This window comes from Macadamia integrifolia, chromosome 3, assembly GCF_013358625.1.
Source record: "Macadamia integrifolia cultivar HAES 741 chromosome 3, SCU_Mint_v3, whole genome shotgun sequence".
Lineage (NCBI taxonomy): Eukaryota > Viridiplantae > Streptophyta > Magnoliopsida > Proteales > Proteaceae > Macadamia > Macadamia integrifolia.
Window position 1 is genome coordinate 27,352,212 of NC_056559.1, and position 19,436 is coordinate 27,371,647.

A 19,436-nucleotide genomic window follows, 5' to 3' on the forward strand; every position below is an offset into this window, starting at 1 on the left:
TCTTTACATGCCTTACAAGAAAATGTATTCATCATCTTTTGTTTTCTTAGACTTGAAATGTTCCAAATGTTCTTGGAAATTCTTGCTCCCATTGGACCATTTGTATCTATATGCGTCAAGATTCCAATCCATGGATCTCTCCGTTCGAGAATAAGAGGATCAAACCATATCTTTTGACTCTTTTTCAAATTCAAGACATGTTGGTTGATCGTATATTTCATTATAGTTCTATGATTTAGAATATCAGTTCCTATTTGAATATTTTTGAAAACGAAGCTCTTGAAATTCTTAAGGTGGTCATTTCACAAAGCAATAGGACATTAGATGGAACTAAAGCTATTGTAATCGGTACTCTCTCTCTCTCTCTCAGCTGTTGTTTCTAAAACTATCTCTGACAGAGGTCTACCAAATACCATTTTTTAGACAAAAAACGGTTTTCTAACATAGAAAAGAAAAATTCTAGTTTAAACATGAAACGTCATTCAGGAATGTTACCATGTTACCAAATGCTACACATTTTCCATTCGAGATGATAAATGGGTGTCTTGTCCTCGAGTTCAATGTATCCATCAAGTGACTGAATTGTTGTGGGAAGGGGAATGAAAATATAGGTTGATCTTATCAAATCTCTCTCTCTCTCTCATATTGCTAAGGCTATTGTTCAAATTCCTATTAATCATTTACCAATTCCAGTTGGTTTTGTCCCTTTTTCTAGGACTGGAGTCATTACCACTTGAGGGTGTTTCGTTTAATTCTAAGAAAAGAGTCTTTCAGTTGATGCATGAGACTCTTGCTACTACATGATCTGGGAAGGCAAATGTATGCAGCCCTACAGAAGAGGCTGTTTACAAGTTTCAAACTTGTGACCAATATGTTGTAATAGTGCAACTTAACTGGTGACCAAGAGTTTGGCTCTAATACGTCTCAAAAAGTTGATTCTCACACCCTTTTCCTCCTAACATAATGGAAAATGTAAGAGTTGCAAATAAAGATCTTTTAAATTCAGTTCCAATATACTAATTGTAGTTCAACGCGTCCACCTCCAGAAGGCATATACAACAATTACTGTTACTACCATCCCAGTGTATTTGATCCGTCTGTCAATGCGGTTACGCCTCTCAATGAGCTTCAAAACTGAGGCCGAGAGCCCAACTGTGTTGAGGATGTCCAGCGCTTTTCGTTGTGCACTCTGACCAGAGAAGATAAACAGTTTATCCGTGTCAATTTAACATGACAGTGACAATGACAATGAAGATAATAGTGGTAGCTTGATGAATGGAAAAACTATGACCAGCAATTCATTTCCTATTAACCATCGAGAATGCAATGACATTACTAGAAAGAGAACTTGAAAATTTCCCCCTTATATAGACAAGTTTTCTGAAATACAGAACCCCATCAGAGGTGGTGGTGTCTTCTATCCTCATTAACCATCAAATTCAAGTGCTCAAAATAGTAAGAGACTGTAATGAATGATGAACTAGAACCTTTTGTGTATTACCTCAGCCTTGCCAAGGTCAAAGAATCAAATCCAAATTTCTTTTTCACACTCTCATTTCCAAAAGATACAGGTGATTGATTTCAACAGAATGAAGAACTGCAGAACATAGAGAAAACTAAACAATGTGGTGTACAAGCTATACAGTAATGTGCATTACATAAAAATTGAACCACAATTCCCCATTCTCCTACATATCTGTATGGATCACCCATACAATCCTTAAGGTCAATGACAATTCTTACGAGTTAGAACTAGAAACCTTAAATAGGAAGGAATTCTTCTTCACTCTTCCCTTTGAAGATTCTTTTAGCTCCAACATACAAAATTCCACCAAAATTTTGTGACTAATGGAGCAACTCTTGAATCACTTGCAAAACATACCGAACTTTTAAACATCAAGCTGAATAGTAATCCAAAGTTCCAAACCGATACCTGAATTCTACCTATAACCATAAATTTATACTCTATAATTTGTTGTAAATGAGAGGGCTTTAACGTAAATAAATTTGCTTCAGAATTGATAACACCTTGTCGAGCTTCAATTCATGATTGACCCACTATAATGGCATGTTTAGGAGAAGGAAACATGTGACATTGTGCCCCATATAAAAAAGAACAAATAGAGAACTCAACTGGTTAAATCATCATTAATTCGAATGATGATATTTTTGTTGTGGACAATATAAATACATGTATTTTGAAACTAGACTTTCACCAAGCCCTTCAACTATGAATAGGGAAGAAATCTTTCCATTGGGAAAACAAACTCTAGTTTAGAAAGCCAAAGTATCCACGGCTAGTTTAGGGTAGGGAGGACGATATTAGGCTCTTATCCCAATTAATGCAATCCAAAGCCCTAAATAACCGGTTCGGATTGCTTATGAGCCCATCCAAGTGCCTAAGCAGGTCAATGTATAATGGTAGTGGCAATCTGGTAATTAACCAGAATTTCAAGGGGCCCAGATCCTCTCCAGTGTCCCAGTGCACCTAGTGTGCATCAAACGGCTGGCAGAACCCGCATGCAACCTTGACCGTCAAATGAGCACTGGGCACACTGGTGCACTTGAGAGGATTTGATTCCAATTTCAAGGGGTTACTTGGTGGGTAAAAGAGAAAAGTCATATTTGGATCCGGTTCTCGGTCTGAGCTTTCAAACGGGTTTGAGCTAGTCCACGGAAGTGCTACTGCATTAGAACTAATCCACAGTACTTACGAAATCGATCATTAAACCATCACCATTACAGAGAAGATTGACCAAACTTGTGGCCCCATCTGCCAAGTCTCTATATCAAATCTCCCATCTTCTTTGATAATTAGGGTTTTCTCCCAAAACCCTAATTTGCTTATCTCAACAGTTCTTCATCAAGCCTAATATTTTTTGGAGTACCTCACTACCCTTACTGGGTAATTCGATCCAAATATAGCTTTCTGACGGTTGATTTTTGATGTTTTACTATTCTCTTTCTCATTGTCGATTTTTTACTAGGTCAATCACGTCTGAAGTAACTATTGTGACCTCTGGGTTTGATGGACAAAGTTGCAATGACTACATGCCTTTTGGGACTAGCTCTGTGAAATTGGATAGAACTAATTACCTCGTCTGGTCCAAATCTACATATCTTACCATTTCTGGTAGATGTCTCATTGAACACATTACAAGGAAATTGAAGAAACCCTCTGATGAGGGTACCCCTCAGGATAAATGGGTCACTAATGACTCCTTGGTAATGTATTACTTGATTGGTTCCATTTATCAATCTATTTCTTGAGGATTTTTGCTATTAGATACTGCTTCTCAGATTTGGGCTGCCGCCAAGGAAACTTATGGGCAACTAGGGAATGATGCTCAGGTATTTGAACTTCGCAAGAAGGTTCGTACCACTACCAAGCAGGAACTCTCTCTGTCCAAATATTATGCAGAACTTAGAACTCTATGGTATGAACTGGACCATTATGCAGATTATCATCCCAAAAATGCTGAAGACAGTACTGCTTACACCAAACATGTGGACAAAATTAGGGTGTATAATTTCTTAGCAGGCTTAAATGTCGAGTATGATTAGATTCGTGTTTATATACTTAGCAAATCTCTCTTCCCTACTCTGGAATCCTTTGCTATGGTTTATACGGAAGAATGTCGCCGTATCTCGATGCTACATACTCCTACTACTGAAAAATCAGCTCTACAGACTATATCCACTATTACCTTTGAAGGAGCAAATCGAACTGGTGATTCTACCAAGGAGATTGTTAAATGTGAACATTACCACAAACCATACTATACCAAGGCCAACTGTTGGAAGCTCCATAGAAAACCTGCTGATTTTGAGGCAAAGCATGCTCGGGGTCGATTTAAAACTAAAGCCCATTAGGTTGAGACTGTGGACACTCTCCCTGCAACTGATATTGGACTCTCCCAAGAGGAACTCCAGGCTTTCAGACGTATGCTTAAGGCTTCCAATTCTTCAACTCCTACCAATTCAATCCCTTCAAGTTCCAATTTTGCTCACTCAGGTATTTTATTTGGTGGTCATTGTGCATCAGTCGTCTCTCCCTGGATCATTGACTCCGGTGCGACTGATCACATGACTGGTTCCTCCAGTTTATTTCACCAATATTCACCCACCTCAGGCAGAGAGATAAAGTTAGGGTAGCAGATGACACCTTATCATCTGTCTCAGGAAAGGGTTCTATTAAGTGTTCTCCTTCTATACCTCTGTCTTCAGTTTTACATTTCCTCAATTTTACTACTAATTTACTATCCATTAGTAGTCTTACTAAGGACCTAAACTGTAAAGTAACATTTTTTCCTTCCTATTGCATTTTCCAGAATCTAGAAACGGGGAAGACCATTGGATGCGGTAAGGTGCAGGTGGTCTTTATTTCCTTGATGATGGTTGTCTCCCTATTGCTACAACATCAACAACACCTCATCAGCTACACTCTGCTTCTTCTGAATTAACTCAATGGCACTGTCATTTGGGACACCCAACAATTGGGACCTTATCTCTTTTATTTCTAGATTTAGTTAAATCATGTACTAGGGATAAACTCTTTTGTGAGGCCTATACTCTGGCTAAACAGACTCGTTCCAGTTATTTACCTTTAAATAAAAGCTCTTCTATTTTTCATTTGGTTCACTCTGATGTATGGGGTACACCTCGTTAGACATCTATTTCTGGGAAAAGGTGGTTTGTGTCCTTTATTGAGTGTCACTCTAGAACTACATGGATTTACGTAATGCAGCACAAAAGTGAAGTGTTCGGTTCTTTTCAGCGGTTCTATAAAATGATTCAGACTTAGTTCAATGCAACCCTGAAAATTCTGCGTACTAATAATGGAAGTGTACATGGAGCGTCAGTTTAAAAAATACCTAGCTGATCATAGGATTCTTCATCAGATAAGCTATGTTGACACTCCTGCTCAAAATGGGGTGGATGAAAGTAAGAATAGGCACCTGCTGGATATTGCTCGAGCCATGATGCTTGCTAGACAGGTTCCATCTCAATATTAGAGTGATGTTGTCCTCACAGCAGCCTACCTAATCAATCATATGCCAACTCGTGTCCTCAACTCTCGAACTCCTATTGAGGTTCTTCAAGGGACTACACTCCTGCTAGACAGGTTCCATCTCAATATTAGAGTGATGTTGTCCTCACAGCAGCCTACCTAATCAATCATATGCCAACTCGTGTCCTCAACTCTCGAACTCCTGTTGAGGTTCTTCAAGGGACTACATCCTTTCTGGTTCCTCCAAAGACTTTTGGGTGTGTCTGCTATGCTAGGGATCATCATTCGTAGGAAAATTGGAACCTTGAAGTACGAAGTGTATCTTTCTGGGTTACTCTCCTACACAGAAAGGATACAAGTGTTACCATCCTCCTACCTAACATACAATAGTAATAATGGATGTTGTGTTTCATAAATCTGCTCGTTATTTTTCATCGTCACCTCTTTAGGGGAGTTTAGAGTTACTAGTGAAGAAGAGATGACTCTAAATCTGCTTGCTCCACCAGTATACTCATCATCATCACCTCAGGACCCTAATGCTCCACATGATAGTGAAGGGGCAGAACCTATTGTTCCAATTCAGGGGGACATGACTCCTATTGTTCCAACACAGGGGGAGATGACTCCATTTCAGAATACCATTCGTGAATTCCAGAGACATATTGATGACTCTACTCTTCAAGTTTATAGTAGGAGACACACCAGAAATAAGCAACTTCAGACCATCACCACTACTACAACACCTTTACACATCCCTTCATCAGCCCTAGATCCAAAACTGACTAAGCCTCAAACTTCAAGTATAATCTCTCCTTCTGATCAACCTATTGCCCTCAGAAAAGGCACTAGGATCTATACTCAACACCCTATATCTCATGTTGTTTCATATGATTACCTTTCTCTCTCCTATCATGCCTTTGTGTCTTCTCTTTCATCTATTTGTGTCCCTAAGAATTGGCAGGAAGCTCTTGTAGAAAAAAAAATGGAAGGCTGCAATGGAGGAAGAAATTGATGCCTTAAAAAGGAATGCTACATGGGAACTTGTGACTCTTCCACCTGGGAAGAGATCTGTTGGCTGCAAGTGGGTGTTTGTGGTAAAACAGAAGATCGATGGTTCTGTTGACAGATACAAGGTAAGGCTTGTGGCCAAAGGGTTCACTCAGACTTATGGAATCGACTACCAGGAGACATTTGCACCAGTTGCTAGGTTGACCTCTATGCGAGTGTTACTCTCATGTACTGTGAACCTAGGATGGAAACTCCAACAACTTGATGTGAAGAATGCTTTCCTCCATTGAGAGCTCGATGAGGAAGTTTATATGGAAATTCCACCAGGTTTCTCTAGTACAAAAACTCAAGGCAAGGTTTGGAAGTGAAACGTGCTCTCTATGGTTTGAAGCAGTCACTTAGAGCGTGGTTTGGAAGATTTCACAAGGCTATGGCATCTGTGGGTTATAAGCAGAGTAATGCTGACCACACAATGTTTATAAAGAGGTCTGGTGAAAAAGTTATTATACTTATTGTCTATGTAGATGACATCGTGGTAACAGGAAATGATAGCATTGAGATTGATCATCTCAAGGGTTTTCTGGCAAAGAATTTGAGATAACAAATCTTGGAAAGTTAAGGTACTTTATTGGAATTGAAGTTGTCTGGTCCTCAAAAAGCATCTTTCTCTCTCAAAGGAAGTACATCCTTGATCTGCTGTCTAAGATAGGTATGTTGGGCTATCATCCTTCTGATATTCCTACAGAAGCTAGTAGCCGACTTAAGGAAAAGGAAGGTGAACCAATTGACAAAAGCATCTACCAATGGTTGGTAGGAAAACTAATATATCTCTCACATACACAGCCTGACATTGTTGTGGCTGTAAGTTTGGTCAGTCAGTTTATGCATGATCCCTATTCCTCTCATATGGAAGTTGTCATGCGGATCTTATGATACTTGAAGTCAGCTCCAGGAAAAGGGATCCTCTTATCTCCTCATGATCACCTCCGAGTTGAAACTTATACAGATGTTGATTGGGCTGGCTCACCTGATAGAAAATCTATATCTGGTTATTGTACCTTTGTAGGAGGGAATCTTGTCACTTGGCGCAGCAAGAAACAGAATGTGGTGGCTAGATCTAGTGCTGAAGCAGAATTTCGTGCCATGGCACATGGGATTTGTGAGTTACTATGGTTGTGTACACTTTTGGATGATATTGGTGTACCTGTTCGTCTTCCTATGATGTTTTATTGTGATAACAAGGTTACTATCAATATTGCTCATAATCTAGTACAACATAACAGAACCAAACACGTGGAGATTGATAAGCACTTCATTAAAGAGAAGTTGGATGCTCGTTTGATTTGTGTTCCTTTTTGTAAAGTCTGGTGATCAACTAGCTAATGTATTCACTAAAGGACTAGTTGGAAAGTTGTTCCATCCTAGTTTAGTCAAGTTGGGCATGTGTGACATCTATGCACCAACTTGGTGCGGGAGTGTTAGAATAAGGATTAGTGTGCCACAGGGGCACATTGGGGTTCCCCCCCCCAACCGACCCTAATTAGAGTGGGCGGCTAGATGTATAATTGTAAATACTTTATTTTTCTGTTGTACTCCTACCATGACTCTATCATGATAGTCATGACCTCTGTTAGTTAAAACGGGAACGGCAAAAAAACATTGTTCGGTACGGGTATGTTTTAAACGGTTTTAAACGGATCAAAACGTGAACGGGACGGTCAAAAATACGGTCAAATACGGTAAAAAACGGGAAAAAAAATAAAAAACGGACGATACGTGTCTTAAACGTTTATATTTAAATAATACGGTGTCAAAAAAACGGCAATATATAGACATAAATTGGCATAATAATTCTCTAAATACCTAGATAACAATCAAAATAAATAGTCCCGTTTTAAACGTTTCTATTTTAAAACGTTTATATTTTTTAAAATCCGTTTTTTTACTGTCAAAAAAACGGTACGGCGTTTAAAACGGAAAAAAAACTTCAAATAGCCCCGTTCCCGTTTTTTACCGACTTTCTGTGAAAAATTCGGCAAACGGCGTTTAAAACGGCAAAAAAACGGGACGCCGTTTTAAACGCGTTTTAAACGCGAATAAACTAGCTAGGGTCATGACTCTATCATGATTTTATATTATTAATAAGGGACTTGTGTGATAGGTTAAATACACACAAGCATTCTCCCATTCCCATTCTTTCTGTTAACAATAACGAATAAAAGCAGAATGTCCTAAACACTCAACAAATCTCAGTTTCAGCAATTTATTTTATCAACTAAAAGAAAATCAAGTTAAAGGAAAATTACTGCAAAGTAATAAAAGTGAGCAATTAATTGCATTACCTTCAAACGGTCCCTTTGCTCTGAGTATTTGGAGAGGATAACAACTCCAGTAGAATAAGCTTCTTCAAGCATCTTGGATGAGTTATGGGCTGATTGCATCGCTTGTGCTTCATCATCAAAGATTCTCAACACATAAGCAGAATCCCCATTCTTAAAAGAAAAAGAACAAATAAATTATTAGACGGGTAATGAAAAGCAGTAATAACTTAGTTATACATTAAAAAGAAGTCTGGAATACTACTGTTATGAGTTGAACTTAAAAGGAAAATGGCATACAGCTCTCCCAAGTAGCTCTGCTCTCTCCTTAGCCTCCTGCATCCTTTTCTGATTGTGTAGTAAATGTTTATCAAGGCTTTGCTTCAGGGAGTCAGCTTCTTCAGCAACCTGCTCCACTTTTCTGTAAGTCAAAAGGATGGTAATCAACCAAAATAACACACTAAAAAGTTCAGAGAATTTTCTGAATGAGAAAATAACTGAAATTCAAGAAAGGCAAAGAAAGAAAAAATTTGGGGCAACAGTCTATCCACATATCTGTAACCATCATAGATAAAGGACCTTTTCCAATTCCAAAACTCATGAAAATTAATCAAATTCTACCAATGCCATAAACATGATTAATCCCCATTCACTGTTTCTTACACATCTACCATAGAAAGCCACCTATATCTTTTCTCATTTTATATGAGAGTACTGCTAGGTTTAAATCATCTTGTAATGTAAAGGAAGCAAATTAGGCAATCACAAATTTCAACATTTGGGACAAATTGACATCCATTACAACTAAAGCACCCGAAATTGCACGATATACAATCACTATCCGCTAGAGTTTCCATCACTTCATGATTATATGATAAAAAAAATTAGTAAATTATAAGATAAAAAATATTATTAAATGTGAAAACGCCAATGGAACCATGGATCCCACAGGAAGAAGAACCAGGATCGTCTTGTTTCCAATTATACTTCGTAAAAATCCACTATATTGTACTCTCTAGAACGAAATAAACCCTAATTTTATTAAATTCTATTCATGAAATCGTTTTTATAAACCTGAGAAAGATACATGGATAATTCGATCGAAGGAGAAAAAGATTGAATCACTCATCACAAGTTTCAATTCAAAGAACCCATCTAAGGGCATCATTTCTTTCATACTAATGAGATCATGATATCCCCAAATGGAGGTTAAATACCAAACTTGTTGGGTTTTAAAAGAGGGGATCCAATCGATCAGGTAACAGAGATAAAAGGGGAATTAGGGGAGGAATTAGTACCTCTTCCAGAGATCACGTTGGGGTTTGGAAGCAACGGATCTCCAAAGACGATCCATCTCGATGCAGAGAGATTGGATATGAGCAATGTCTTTCTTGAGAGAGGAAGTGAGTTCAGGAGAATCGAGGTCATTAGAGGATGGAATTTCGTAGCGTTCGAGCTTTTCCAACCCATCTCTGGTCCTCAATAATAACCTCTTCGAGCTCTGGTAGATATCCGACAACGTTCCTCTTCCTTCCATGGCGGATTGCAGCGAGCGAGCGAGAGAGAGAGAGAGAACACGTTTGGGTTAAAAAAAAAAAAAGGAGCCATGCAAGTTGGCTTGAGTAATCAGAATCGGAACCCCGGATCGGCCTTAGCCGATTTAGCAAGAATTTGCCGCGTCATCCCAACTTATACATATTTTGGGAAGGAGAACGCTATGTGGTCTTGTGGCCATACATAGCGCTAGGGCCAATGAGAAGGTGCATAGGAACATCAACACGGGGTGGATTTGTTGTATTCATAAGGGTAGAACTGTCGTTTTAACCCTTTGTGTTTGAGAACAAGGACTAGATCCTCCACATTGTCAGGAGCTATCCCTTCCCTTGCGATTGTTCATATCGCTAATCCCTATCCCCTACACCTCATGTTGTAAAATGGAATAATATGACTTTATATGAGAAGTACTTATCTAATGGTTCTTTCACGATAGGAGAATGTATCGAAAAGATATTGATGGAAGATTGAGATGTGCCACTTGATACTCTCCTAAAGTCAATATTTACCCCATTTGGTACAACTCGACTACGAGATAAAAATAGTCAATGGCTACCGGTAGCAAACATGCACCCATCTGATGTGGCCCTTTTGAGTATGTCAAGTTGTGCTCAGGCCACAGTAGATGTAATGCAATCACTAAAATAGTACTAGTTGTTTACACGAACATGGGCAGCATGATAAGTATGTAGAGGGAGAGAAATTAATTAGAACTCAATTGTTCAACCTATTTTTGGGCTCCCCCTTCCTCTATTTATAGAGGAGGATGCATCCCTTCAAGGCATCCCATGGATTCCCATGCAAGTGTTCCTTGAAGGGTACCCCATGGGTGTGGGTGTGGGTGTGGGTGTGGGTGTGGGTGTGGGTGTGTCTTTTGATTCTAACAAATGAGAATAAAATATCATAATCCGAGTGCTTGGATTGCACCCTTATAAATGGATGTCTCTTTAGTTAAACATGTCAATTATGTCGAAGCTCCCTTGGTCAACCTAGAACTAAAAGGAAAATATAAAACCACATAGCATTGTGCCGCACCATGACTTGGTGCGCGTATGTAAAAAAGCACCCCAAATCCACCCTAGCACATGGAAGGAGGGAGACTTCGGTTTAAAAGCTCTTATCCCTTATAATTCTCATAACTATGTATACACATTTTTCACTTTTTGTCCACTTTTGATGTGAGAATAAACATTTCACATGAAAACTCATCGCCCAAAAAGCAAATGCATGAGCTAAAATATACAAAGTGATGTGGGAGAGAAAATCAAAGAATTAAAAAAAGATAAATAACATATTTTGAAACTCATTTTATAGTAAATACATTTAATACACCACCTCTGCCATAACCCCCTTCTGCAACTCCCACCCACCTTGTAGTAAGTCATTAATCTCTGTCTTTCTGCGGGGACATCATCAACCTCTGGTGAACTCTCTTCACCATGAGCCACAAGCTTTTTCTTAGGTGAAAATCTTCTCTCTCTTTCATGGTTTTCTTTGATGGAATTTATGATTAAACCCGAATTTTAATTAATTAAATTATTTTAATTATAGGCAAAAGAACACTACCTGCAGGCGCAACTACACGTATGTTATGGCACAAATCTAAAGCTTTTGATCGGTTTAGGGAATTTAAAGCGGCATAATAGAAGTTTGAATGTAAGATCAAAGTCTTCAAATTAATTTAGGAGGTGAATATGTCTCTATTGAGTTTCAGAGGTTTCTCTCATCTAATTAAATTATAAATTAATGCTATTGTGCCTACACACCGTAAATCGACCAATGGGAGGATGCACATGAACATTTTTAGTGCAAGGCAGCGTGGTCTTTTTGCATCGGCTGTGTTTCGGCTTAGACACACATTAACAGGTAGCATTCTTTCTTACTTTAATTATTTTTTATATGACATAATTAAATGACTATAGTTGTCTTAGAATTTTACCTAAAACATTCTAAACTAGGGATAGGGCTAGACATCTTATTTTGACAGTTGTGATATCAGTAAACTAAATCATGTGAGAGTCTCATATGTGTTTTTGTCAGTTGTTGAAGAATGACATTCTCTTATGCAGAATTCAAATGGCCCTTTCACCTACGAGGTCCTTGTCATTGTGGTAATTCTTCACGGATTTTGGTGTACTAATGATTGATGTCCTTGGACTAGACATCATTGTATTGGATTCATAGTGTTATATCGTAAACAAAAGAAATGTGCAACGTGGAATTCACTGTTTTTTATTGGAAATATGAGAGAGAGAGATTGTTTATGTATGATCAAAAGGAAATCTGAACCCAGTGTAATATTTTGTAATATATTTACAAAGTTATTTTATTTTAATTTTTTTTATTAAGATTATTATTTAAAAAGTGTATTATAAAAGGTTTTGTTCTTCGGTATGGAGTATGGACTAAGCTTGTCAATCAACTCGATTCTGATTTTTTTATTCGGTTTTGATTCGATTCAAAGGATTAATGATGTGAACCAAAATCAAACCGAGAATTGAATCGGTTCTGGCCCTGTGATCTGGAACCTAGTCGAACTCGATTCAGTTCTATTCAGTTTAACTCAATACACATATCCACCCATCCTTTCATCTACAAGCAGGAGAAAACTAAAAGGTCTCCTTGGCCTTGAGCCTTGAGCTTTGAGCCATTTGAAAATGATACAGTCAATGCCATGTGTCGTTGTGATTTGAAAAAAATAATGATCAAAATAATTAAAGTAAAAATTAAATTTATATGCACAACATACCTGGGAATGCACAAACAACATATTCATATAAATTCGGTTTGGTTACAGTTGGGACCATCGGTTTCAAAACTGGATCTGAAACCAATCTAAACCAAATTTTAAACTCACATTTTTTTTTTTTTGGAATAAATGGTATTAAATTATCTAGTGTATACTTATCTATTAATATCATTATATATATATATATATATTAACTTCTTTCCCTCCTTTAAGTAACAATCTAGGAATAAAAAACTTCTTAAGAGGTGGAAATTCCTAAGAGGTGAACTCTTGATATATAGGAATTGGGAATCCTTACTAAACCATTCATTTAGTGGGACGTATAAAAAGTGAAAGGGGGGAGTCACTCATGCACAAAGCAACCCTCTCCCTCCCTCTATCGATTTCTCTTTTTCTTTCCCTCCTTGATGCTTGAGAATTAGGGTTTCAGAAACTGTAAGTGAGAGAAAAAGTGTTTGCATCTCTTAATGTTTTCAATTTCTTCCCTTGAGCGGCTTGGGTGAGGAAGAGCTATTACCAAGAAGAAGAACTATGTTTGTGAATCTAAGATAATCTATTTTCTTCCCAATTCTATTATGGTTTTATTTTATGATTTTGAATGCAAGGGATATCTAATTCGATCATTCCACTAAGTAATTGGGTTGCCTTTAGTAATTGGTATCAGAGTCTCGCTCTTCATTCCGAAATCATTGGTTATACATACAACGATTTAGTTAGTTTTATGTACAAAAAGCTTAAGTTCTTATTTTACCGAAATGGGCAGCCATCGATAAGATTCGAGCTATTTTGACGAAAGATGGTGCCAACTTAGGAGTTGATGGTATGCTTCCTGTTGTCGTCAGAGTTGTTGCAGGAATCATTGAGTTTCTTCTTGGCATCGGTCTCACTTGTTTCTCCACTTTAAGGGACAACTAAACATTTGATAAATTGGGAAATGTAGACTAGCCATGATGTTGGACACCTTGATTGGAAAGCAAGGGGTTTTTTCAGGAATGATTTGTCCCTCATTGGTAGTTGGCCATGCTTTGGGCCACATGCATATTGTGACACTCCGTGATTGATATACGTTAGGCCACTTATTTATTGTGATACTTCGTGTCTGACATGCGTTGTTCTAATGCTCATTACGACTCTACCTCTCTCTATTGTGAAACAGAAATTTAAATCCGATTGTAATTGTTTCTACAATGGGTTCACTAAGGATTCTATTGGCTTCGTCCATATCCTACATTAGAGGACTGTTGTTTATGACATGTCAAATAGCATGGTCATATTCCATTCCCTGGCTCTTGGTATTGTATTTCCAAGCCTTGCGTATTTGATGCATCTATTTTGTATTCAGGGTTTTATCTGAATGAATTTTTAGTTATAAAAAAGAAAAAATGATTTTATTCTTACATATTTTTCAACCGAACTATTAATTGATTCGAAAGGATTTGTAATCATTATATTTTAATTGAGGTATTAGGATGAACATTACCATGGGTTAAATATGAATAATACCACAACCTGGGGTTCTAGTTGTAGGGGAGAGGAGGTGTGTAGGGGTGGGTTGGGGTCTAATTACATGGGACAAAAGGGGCTGGGAGGAGGCGAGTGTAAACACCTTATTTTTGTCACTCTAGAGGACCCTCGAGAAAATGAATTAAGTTTAACATTGCTTTCAATGATTGTGTGATGAAAAACAACGATGTTGCCCTAGTGTAATTTGAACAACTTAACCTTTTCAAAACTGATCAAAATTTCTAGGTTAAGAGCATCTTGACATTTTGAGGTTGTGTCTAGATTGTAGTGTAAAAAATGACACCATTTGGCCACAATCTTACATGAATTATTACTTTGCAAGTCTCCACTTCGAGCATAATTTGCAAGCCATGCGACCAGGTAACAACCCTTAGCCCATAAACAATATGGAAAAAATAAAGTTCCTTGGTCACCCGTCCCCTACACCCAGACATGAATACTCAAAATTACCATCCCACCCTCATATGAAATAAAAAAAAATCGAACTATGATTGATATCCCTATACACACTCCTGGACTCAATGCTGGTGCAAGAGCAACATGACCAGACAATGATCTCATGCACAAACAATATATACCATTTAATTTCCCTTTTTTTTGGGGGGGTGGGGTGTTGGGGATAGAAAATACCATTCAATTTCTAATTATTAAAAACCTTTTGACCCATCAACCTAACACCAACCATTCATTAAACATGTAATTTTATGTCATGTCAACTTTTTACCTGGTCGAATTTCCCTTAACCCTAAACAAATAATTTTCCATCAAGTTCATTGAATAAAATCGTCTTCAATTAACGGCAGTTGATGAGCTGTGATGTGTAAAAAACTCATGCTTACCAGGAGGTTTCAAGTTCAAGCCTCTTGGCTATTACCTACTTCCCTCCCTAAAATAAAATTGTCTTCAATTATAGGAAATCTGAGAATGATGCCCATGCATAGTTGGATAGATGTTTAATCATAATATTGAAGAACCTTCACTAGTAACTCAAAAATGCAAACAACAAAGATAATTTGAATTGTTTCTCATAGTTAATATATAATTCAAAAATGGTACAAATGCAATTTGAAATCTACCAAAATTGCAGAAGAAGATCTTCGCTCAACCATCGCTGTTTCTTTGACTTCTTGTATGACTTCCCATTCTTCGAAGTTAAAAATTTCTCTGTTTCTTCATCATCAGCTCGTCCTTTCTTCTTGCCTCCTCCAGTTTCTTTGGTTCTCTGCGAAGTCCAGGAAAGTATCAACAATTAAAAGACGGTTTGAGGGCTCATGCAAAGGAAAATGGCAATGTCTTAAAATGAATAAGGTCAGATTGTTTATACTGCCAACAGAAAATCCTCACATAGTCCATGACTTCTAGAGAATATTCCAAGCCAGACCATCGGGCTGGTTGGTTAGGTAATTCGACGCAAACTACTCGGCCAAAATGAACTAAAGACCAAACCATTTTTATAAACATTTCTAGTTCAGCAGGCCTAAATTGTTTCTTTAGTTGAACACAAATATCTACCAAATGGAAGATTGGATAGAGCTGAAGTTTTGTCGATTAACTATACCCCAAGGGCCCTCACTCACATGTCAAGTTTCAGCTGAATAGAGTTGGCAAGTGGCAAAATATAGCCCATAAAATCCAGCGGAAAAATACAGCTTCTCTGAAAATTGATGGATGGTTAAAAATGAAAGGAAATATGCCAACCATGGAAGGGTATAATGCTCAATCTAAGTCTAAATTTAACAATGTGTGCAATCTAGACCATTTTCTAGATATTAGTAGGTTGAAATTGCTACATCACCCTTCCGCATAGCAAAACTTTGTGCCAGGCAAAAGAAATCCTCTAGACCTGATGCTCTAAAAATGCTTTTGCCAAATTATACTTCAAAACTGGAAGTTGAAATATCACTAGGGAAAATGACAACTATCCTTGAGGATAGTTGGGATACTGTTTTGAAGGACTGCACCAGATATCTCAGCAAATATCTGAACCAAACATGACAATATATTATCCCATATGCTTCCCCTCCCCCCCCCCTTTCTTTTTTTCCTTTGGCTTCAACAGTCGAACAAGAAAAAGGTGGGACAATTCATTTGGAACATTAGGTCAAGCTGAATTTCCCCAAGATGTTTATCTTAGGACAGATCCATTAATGATAAATCACCCACTGACAACTTTCACTAATTGTGCTCTATAGGTAGGCAGTCGCTTTGTTCATGTCACTCTGGCATACATATTTAATAGCTAATTCATGAATTATAATTATCAATATATCAAATGAGGATGATGGTACCACCTGTGAAATCCTTTTGGCTTCTGACACGCGTTCTAGCAGTAACAAAACTTCCTCTTCTTCAGCAGGAAACTCTGGAAGTTTTTTGCCTGACCAAAAGATTGTTAGTCGCTGTTAAGTACTCCCTTGAATTTGCCAAATGTAAGAAGAGAAAAGATCTTCCTACCAATAAGCTTCTCTATTTGAAGATACCACTCCAACTCATACTGATTTACCAATGAGATTGCAACCCCAGATCGTCCAGCACGAGCAGTTCTACCTACACGTTGAATATAATCCTGTATCCCATTTTTCTGGTATTCAGCAATAGAAGAAAATCTGACAATTAAGACAAAGACTGCTAAGATACAATAACTTTGGTCTGTTTGATGCATGAATTATTTATGCTTGGGCAACCCTCACAGATTTGAGGGAAAACCAACCTCTCTGAAAAAACTGAAGAAAGAAACTGATTATGGGCAAAATAAGCAGGTAAAGTTGGAACATGCAACTGCAACCAAGGATTATGCGAAGCTTAGGAGAGGTTGGATCCAACCTCTCAACCTATTTATGCATCCAAGGGTTCCCTTGAGAGCAAACTTGTACTTAAAACTTAATACATCATTGGCTTCATTGCAGGTCAGACCTATCTAGAGGGAATAAAAAGAGGAAGGTATCTCACCTTGGAATTGGTGGGAATATCATAATTGATAACCACATCCACAGAAGCAATATCAAGCCCCCTACTTGCTACATCAGTACAAATCAGAATGTTACATTCTCCAGCCTTGAACTTGTTTAATGCTCCAAGTCTCTTCGCCTATCAAATGTATTTTGTCATAGACAAATGTGTTAAATCTTGAGGAAATTTAAGAGGGATGTAGATATACATGGTATGGAAGGGAAACAAATACCTGGCTCATTTGACCACTAATAGGGATTGCTCTTAATCCAAGATTTCTAAGAATCAAAGCGAGAAGCCGGGTTTGTTCACATGTACGAGTGAAAACCATAGATGTACTTCCAGACATCTCTGTAAGAATATAAACAAGATAGCACTCCTGCAGGTTGTTGAGAAACAAGATGTAACAGATATATAGTACATACTATTCAGTGTAAATCAAGACTAAACATGAAATTTGGTGATTGACTGGTTGTTTGGAGGAGGAGGAGGAGGAAGGGGTTTTTGCTGGGGGGGGGGGAGGATGCCATGCTGGAATGGTTAATGCCAATGTCGGATCCAGGACGCCCCTCTATCATCCAAGGAAAATTTATAAGAATATATCCAAACACTTAAAAAAATAATTTATGATGAACATAAACCAATACAATTTGACATAACGTTACACCGCTCTATAAAATTCCATGTCACCAGCAACTTATATAAACATTATAGAAGACAACAAAGCATAAGCCCAAACTCTATAGCCTGAAAAATATGCAAAGTTACCAAGCGAACTTAGATAGCGCCTACGACTGAAATGACCACGCAGACACAGTTTTTAATTTGTTTACTAAAAGTAAAGCAACCCCAACCAACAAAGCACATACAGGGACATGCCCTAGTTAACTATTGCCAGAATAGGGGGTGTTTTGTATTCCATGTAATTGTTGGTCGGGTCCACGTTATGGTCTGTGCCTGTTTTCAGTTGTTAGCTTGTCTTGGATTTTGCACTCTTAATTTCTTCAATGAAATTCCTGTTGTACTATGTCAAAAAGTACTGGTTATAACACATCAAAGATTCTCCAGTTCTTCAGCTACCAACATCATCTCCCTTAGAAATTAAGAAATTTCACAATTCACTTATTTAGTTGGTTAGACTGCGAGGTGAAACGGGCTATTTTCAGTTGTTAGCTTGTCTTGGACTTTGCACTCCTTATTTCTTCAATAAAATTCCTGTTGTACCATATCTATTTTCTTCCCAATTCTATTAGGATAATCTATTTTCTTCCCAATTCTATTGTGGTTTTATTTTATGATTTTGAATGCAAGAGATATCTAATTCGATCATTCCACTAAGTAATTGGGTTGCCTTTAGTAATTGGTATCAGAGTCTCGCTCTTCATTCCGAAATCATTGGTTATACATACAACGATTTAGTTGGTTTTATGTACAAAAAGCTTAAGTTCCTATTTTACCGAAATGGGCAGCCATCGATAGGATTCAAGCTATTTTGACGAAAGATGGTGCCAACTTAGGAGTTGATGGTTTGCTTCCTGTCGTCGTCAGAGTTGTTGCAGGAATCATTGAGTTTCTTCTTGGCATCAGTCTCACTTGTTTCTCCACTTTAAGGGACAACTAAACATTTGATAACTTGGGGAATGTAGACTAGCCATGATGTTGGACACCTTGATTGGAAAGCATGGGGTTTTGTCAGGAATGATTTGTCCCTCATTGGTAGTTGGTCATGCTTTGGGCCACATGCATACTATGACACTCCGTGATTGATATACGTTAGGCCACTTATTTATTGTGATATTTCGTGTCTGACATGCGTCGTTCTAATGCTCATTACGACTCTACCCCTCTCTATTGTGAAACAGAAATTTAAATCCGATTGTAATTGTTTCTACAATGGGTTCACTAAGGATTCTATTGGCTTCGTCCATAACCTACATTAGAGGACCGTTGTTTATGACATGTCAAATAGCATGGTCATATTCGTTTCCCTGGCTCTTGGTATAGTATTTCCAAGCCTTGCGTATTTGATGCATCTATTTTGTATTTCATGGTTTTATCTGAATGAATTTTTAGTTATAAAAAAGAAAAAAATGATTTTATTCTTAAATATTTTTCAACTTAACTATTAATTGATTCGAAAGGATTAGTAATCTTTATCTTTTAATTGACATATTAGGATGAACATTACCATGGGTTAAATATGAATAATACCACAACCTGGGGTTCTAGTTGTAGGGGAGAGGAGGTGTGTAGGGGTGGGTTGGGGTCTAATTACAAGGGACAAAAGGGGCTGGGAGGAGGCGAGTGTAAATACCTTATTTTT

General features: G+C 37.7%; 2 protein-coding genes across 2 annotated transcripts; both read right to left on the reverse strand.

The window, feature by feature from the left end:
- Positions 1–922: 922 nt before the first annotated feature.
- Positions 923–9,937, reverse strand: LOC122073160 (membrin-11). Its single transcript, XM_042637696.1, has 4 exons — positions 9,636–9,937; positions 8,638–8,758; positions 8,362–8,511; positions 923–1,189 (listed from the first exon to the last, which is right to left on the reverse strand). The coding sequence occupies exons 1-4, from the start codon at positions 9,872–9,874 to the stop codon at positions 1,028–1,030; spliced, it is 672 nt and encodes a 223-aa protein (XP_042493630.1). The 5' UTR covers positions 9,875–9,937; the 3' UTR covers positions 923–1,027.
- Positions 9,938–15,102: 5,165 nt separating this feature from the next.
- LOC122074758 (DEAD-box ATP-dependent RNA helicase 10-like) lies at positions 15,103–17,520 on the reverse strand. Its single transcript, XM_042639718.1, has 5 exons — positions 17,346–17,520; positions 17,114–17,251; positions 16,619–16,730; positions 16,453–16,541; positions 15,103–15,386 (listed from the first exon to the last, which is right to left on the reverse strand). Exons 1-5 carry the CDS (start codon positions 17,460–17,462, stop codon positions 15,237–15,239), a joined length of 606 nt encoding a protein of 201 aa, XP_042495652.1. The 5' UTR covers positions 17,463–17,520; the 3' UTR covers positions 15,103–15,236.
- Between the last annotated feature and the right edge of the window lie 1,916 nt (positions 17,521–19,436).